This window comes from Cryptotermes secundus, unplaced genomic scaffold, assembly GCF_002891405.2.
Source record: "Cryptotermes secundus unplaced genomic scaffold, Csec_1.0 scaffold511, whole genome shotgun sequence".
Classification (NCBI taxonomy): Eukaryota; Metazoa; Arthropoda; class Insecta; order Blattodea; family Kalotermitidae; genus Cryptotermes; species Cryptotermes secundus.
In genome coordinates, this window is record NW_019727101.1 from 399563 (window position 1) to 405562 (window position 6000).

The window sequence follows — 6000 nt, forward strand, 5'->3', positions numbered from 1 at the left end:
GGCAGATCAACCAACCAGAAAATTAGTAACTGCTAACAAACTGTACACTGCTGGTGTACCATGATACCATAATCTCATGCAGCACCATAACAGTTATACTGTACAAACAGAAGAGATGCTGTTTGTACACTGTATACCTTCATTCTTTATTTTTTCATATTAAACGTGTCTAATTCTCCACAGAAGAATTACTGTCGACTTCTACTGATTTCTTTGCTGTTTCTTCTTTCCCTGAATTTAACTCCTGAATACTGAGGTGTGCATCATACATGACGGCATATGGTGCACGAATAAATATGGTATACTGAAAAATAAGTTGAGTAGAGGAAAGAAAAGTTACCTGAGTTTGAAAGTAGTCCCTGAGGGCAATGGTATGTACCGGGTCTGAAAGTGCAACCTTTTCACGACGATACTCATGTTCGGATTCAAAGTCTGCATCAGTATCCTCAGCTGGACTTGAGTCCTTCGTCAGCACCAATGCACTAGAGTAAATACATTACACAGTGAAGTCCCTATTTAATGAATCTCTGAGGGAATCACAAGGTATGTAGTTTAATCTAATAGTACAGTTGTCCCTGTGCTTAATTAATTAAGCACCATGCCATGAAGACATATGAGGGAGTGGAGGTATAGCTTCACCATTCTTGACCTTGGTACTAGTTGGAGGTGAGTGGTTAGCTTCATGCCCCGGCCACTCTACCCCCATGGAAATTGCCCCCAGTATCCATTAGACAGGAGGCTGGGTGGGCCCTAGAGCTGGTCTGGATGGTGTGGAGAAGAGAAAAACCATGCCCCACCATGAAACACACCCGGGCCATCCAGCCCGTAGCCCATCACTATACTGACTCCTACATGGTTTAATCTGAGATACTATAAATAAATACAACCACTCCTCCATACGCCTTCATGGCATAGTGCTTAATTAGTTAAGCAAAGAAACAAATTTACCTTTCATTATAAATAAAAATATCATGCATATAGGGTTCTATCAGAAAGTTCCTGGACTGTTATGTTGTAACTACCTTGGTGAAAGAAGATGATAGGGGAGGCCAAGGTCACACTTCCGAAAGCCTATTGCATCAGTCTCCCACATGACACGTAGCTGTGAACACACATTGCTTTTGCATGAGTGCTTTTCCAACTTCATGTTTCATTTTGTCTGAGATGGATGGCAAAATTGAACACTGTGCCTGCATTAAGTTTTGCGTGAAGCTTGGTAAATCTGCTACCCATAACCTTCAAATGCTTTGTGAGGCTTCTGGAGAACATTCTTTAAGCTAGACAGCGGTTTTTGAATGGTATCCACGTTTCAAGGCAAGTCGAGAGTCAGCTGAAGATGACAAAAATTCATAGTAACCAAGCACAAGCAAAATGAGAGAAAATTTTGAAAAAATTCAAGAACTCGTCCACAAAGACCATCGCTGAACAATCCATGAGCTCATAGACACCACTGGGATCAGTTATGAGTTTGCCAGGAGATCTTAACAGAAAATTAACGTGCACTGCATTGCCATGAAGTTTCTTCCCCACCTCATGATAAATGATAAAAAGCAGTGCTGCATAAATGTGTCTTTTGAGCTATGAGAGAAGGCTAGCTAGGACCAAATTTTTATCTCTAGGATCATGACGGGTGACAATACGATTTACAGTTATGATCCAGAAACAGCTCAACAATCACTGCAGTGGAAAAGCCCAAACCAAAAGCACAAAAGGTGTGGCATGTTTGGAGTTCAACAAAGAGCATGCTGTCTTTTTTTTTATGTGAAGCGGACTGTTCACCGGGAATTTGTTCCTCCTAATACTATGGTCAACTTTGCCTTTTACTCGTACTGTGATGTTCTGAGACACTTGAGACAAAATGTGCGAAGAAAAAGACCGAACTTTGGAGTAACCACAACTGGCTCCTTCATCACAACATACTTGCCCACATGTCCCTGTAAATTACAGAGTTTGTGACAAACAACATGGCTATCATTCCCCATCCTCCCTACTCGCTGGACTCAGTCCCCTGTGATTTCTCTTTTTTTCCCAAATTGATAATGAAACTGAAGGGGCGATGTTTTGAAACAGTGTCTGACAACCAAAGGGAATCACAAGCGGTACTCGACAGTATTAAGGAAAATGACTTCCACGGTGCTTTTGCGGCATGGGAAAAAAAGATGGTATCACTGTACATGTTTCCAAGGAGACTATTTTGAAGGTGATGGCAGCAAAAGTTGAGTGAGTTAGGCCAGCATTTCTTTTCTAACCTAGTACAGGAACTTTCTGATAGCACCTCATACATATATCACGTTTTACTGAAACAAGCACAAAATATCTTCCCCTGAAATTACAGAAATGGATGTTGTATGCTGACTATAAATTTTAAATAATAAATGCTTACTCAAACTGGAAACCCATGTCATCAGTCTTGGTGATGTCATTTAAGGCTTCTGTTATGTTGAGCAGAATGCCACAGAACCTCTCCAGTACAGCACTGCAACACATAATGCCATGTCCACTTGATGCTTAATGCAGTTACAACTAGGACCCTGCTAATTATAACACTTTCAACATAATGGTCCTATTTTGCCCCACATTCAACATAATTTTTTATGTATTTTAGTTTATACAGCAAACAATAGTAAAACACCATAACAGGTTGAGGCTTCCTGGAATGTCCTTAACTTATCCCAAACATGCAAAAGTCATTGCTGTTAGCAGCAGCAGCAGCAGCAGTAGCAGTAGTAGAAGTAGTATGAATGAATGTATGAGGAGCAGGCCTTCTCGCCCTTGCACCGCAACCTACAGTGGTCTATTGTGCTCTAGTAGTAGTAGTACTGGAATAGGCTGCCAGGCAGGAGTGAGATATGTATGCTCCAATCTACACTGAAGATGCAAGTCTCATGCCCAATCCTTGTTAGTATAAACATGCATGTATTTCCAGAAAACACCTTGGTAAATTAATTGTTTATCTATGGCCATATGTGATAGCTTCCAAATGCAGATAATAATGTCCTCATTATATATATGCTCTTGTCAGCCTGTCACAATTAATATCAACATACTGTTCAAATTTAAACATTTTTATCATGGAGACAGAATAAAATTTAATCTAAATAACATCAGTGAATACTAAACAAGAATGTATATATACATACAACTACTGGTTAATTTTAAGTGAAAGTTCATAGGTCCACTTTTTCGCTTAGTGGGGGGTGGAGTCTAGCTGGGTCCACTCGGCACGGTGGCCACTGACTGGCCTATTGTACCCGCCCCAGGTGATTATGATGATGGAGATTTTGGTGGAATGAAGACTGGCAGGGAAAACAGAAGCACTCGGAGAAAACCCACTCCAGCGCCACTTTGTCCACCACAAATCCCACTTGATCAGACCTGGGATCAAACCAGGGCAGCCACGGTGGGAAGCCAGTGACTAACCGCTTGAGCTAGGGTGCAACCTACAGGTCCACTTACTACTAGTGTGTAGACTCCATGCTACAAACAGATAACTCATAATGATTATGAATAAATATTGTCATGTGTAGGGTGGTACATGTGGCAAATAATTGTGGGTTCTAGTTCAGATGATTGGATTTATTAGCACCTTGGTTACAAGTTCTCCTAATCATGCTTAATTACAGTGCTATTGCTGATTTACACACTCTCCAGTTCACTGTTGCACATGCATTAGGATTCCCAGTCTTCACTACTTATCTCCAGGCAATGGATCTCAACAAAGAGATTAGCACTTCAAATCGCTTTGACGTCTTTTTGCTATTTTGTCTTCAAACATTCTCGAAGCTTGGAAGTAAAAATCCTTCTGTACTCATTCCTCCAGCTTACAACTGACTAACTGCCCTTGAACTAAAACGTTCAGTGCATTCACTTTTCTAATAAGCACTCTGCATACTGCACTGTGCACTAATCTCTCACTCTAGTCTCAGCTATAAGAGATAGTTCTCACATAAGCTTCACACGGACCACATAGAAAACATCTTTCATTCTTGACTCCTATTGTTATAACACACTCAACTGAACCTGTTATTCTCACTGTATCCTTCATGACACCCATTTCTTTCTTGTAGTATTTGTACCTTAATATGCCTTTGATTTAATTCCACCTTATTTATTTTGTAACACTCCACAGGAACCTTACCCCTGCTTGCAATACAGTGACCTCCTGAGAAATGACACTATGAAGTCTGCCTAAAGACGGAGATCATATGTTCATGTGAAATTTTGATACCAATCTACCAGACAACACAGTGTCACAAATCAGCAGACCACGATATGAATCTCTGCCACCATCTCAACCACAAATTTCATTCATCTCTAGTTCTTGTGAAGTTCTCAAGTAAGAAAAATGCAGATTCACAATGTAATGTAGAACAGATACGTGGGTTACTTCAAAAGTCATGGCAACTAATTTTTTCTGGCAAACACTTTACAGTGAAGAAAGTTCAAAATATACAAGGGCATGATATACCCCTCCGGTTGGCTTAGTCAGATCAGGTAGATGTGATGGGGTGTAGGTATAGTAGGCAAGAAAAATGTCACATTATGAAATGACTGTTTTTCTTTCATTCTTTAATCCTCGAAAAATTCGATTGTGATTAAGAAATAAAAAATTCAATGTGAGTTAAATCTGCAGAAAGGACTTGTAATACACTGCACTGACAGTTTGACCATGTGGAACAAAATGACACAGAATAACTGCCTGGACATCATATGCTAAAAAATGACCATTAACTTAACAGGGGATGGGTTTCGATGAAACTTGTGCTTTCACAGCTACTCTGGATGTTGCCACTCAGCAGATTGCCGTTTAAGGTCAGGTTCGTACGCCCTAGCCCATATTTCATCGGTGGAAATTATCCGATTCAAGAAACTGTCTCCTTCAATTTCATATCGTTCGAGGTTCGCATGACTTACTTCATAACGTGTCCACTTTTGAACCTCGTTTAATTTGTGTGGCACCCACTTCGCTGCAATCTTGCGCATGTGTAGGTCTTTACGTAAAATTCGATGCACAGTTCCCTGGTCAATCTCTGTATGTCTCTCTAACTCCTTCAGAGACCAGCGCCTATCTTCCTCCATGCACTGGGTGATCACGGCACGAGAAACATCGGTACGAACGGACACAGGGCGTCCACTATGTTGCAAGTTGGCATTTGCTTCTCTTCCATGTTGGAATGCTTCTATCCACCTTGCAACAGTTCTGTATGGTAGAACACGATCACCAAGAGCTTCCACAAGCTCTGAGTGACATTCTGTCGCATTTCTGCTGTGAAGCACTGCTATTTTCACGTAACAACGCTGTTCCAGCCAATTAATGTTCATTCTCAACGAAGGTTATGATTGCACTGACTTTGCGCTGGACTCGTTTCATTGTCCTTGGACTTCCGCATCATCTAGCAGCATCATTAGAAATTAGATGTTACTGTCTCTCAGCAGCAAATTTGGAAATTCCGGTCAGAGCTTTCGAAATTTTGGAAAAATTATGTTGCCATGACTTTTGAAGTAACCCACATTTTCTTAACACGCTGTTGAAGTACATATGAAAATTTCATTCATTCATTCATTCATTTCCTTTATTTTCCATATATCCATACAGGTAACAAACCTAGGATGTGGAAATGGTCCCTTCGAAAATAGATATATCAAGATACATATACAAAATTACATGAGGAACATAATCAAAACCATTTACATTAATTGTTTAACATGAATAATAATATGAAGTAAAAAATTTAATAAGATAATTTAAAAATAATTACTATAAAACTTGAATTAATATAATTTCATTTAAATTACCTATATTAACTGAATTACATACATTACAAATTTACACACTTATGGCCAATTATGTTGATAATATTCATTCATGGAATAAAAAGGATGATGATATAGACACCTCTTCAATGCAGATTTAAAACTGCTCACATCAGTAGCCAACATTTTTATTGTTTGAGGAAGATGATTAAAAACTTTAATACCTGATATGTACGCACCTTTATT

General features: G+C 39.5%; 1 protein-coding gene across 2 annotated transcripts in view; it reads right to left on the reverse strand.

Moving 5' to 3' along the window:
- The window catches only part of LOC111864424 (importin-11), a 45814-nt gene that overhangs the window by 3835 nt on the left and 35979 nt on the right, over positions 1 to 6000 (reverse strand). For both annotated transcript variants that reach the window (XM_023851655.2, XM_023851656.2), the window contains exons 19-20: positions 2384 to 2476; positions 341 to 482 (exon numbers count right to left, since the gene is read on the reverse strand). In XM_023851655.2, coding sequence (XP_023707423.1) covers positions 341 to 482; positions 2384 to 2476 — 235 coding nt within the window. The remainder of the gene's footprint in view (positions 1 to 340; positions 483 to 2383; positions 2477 to 6000) is intronic.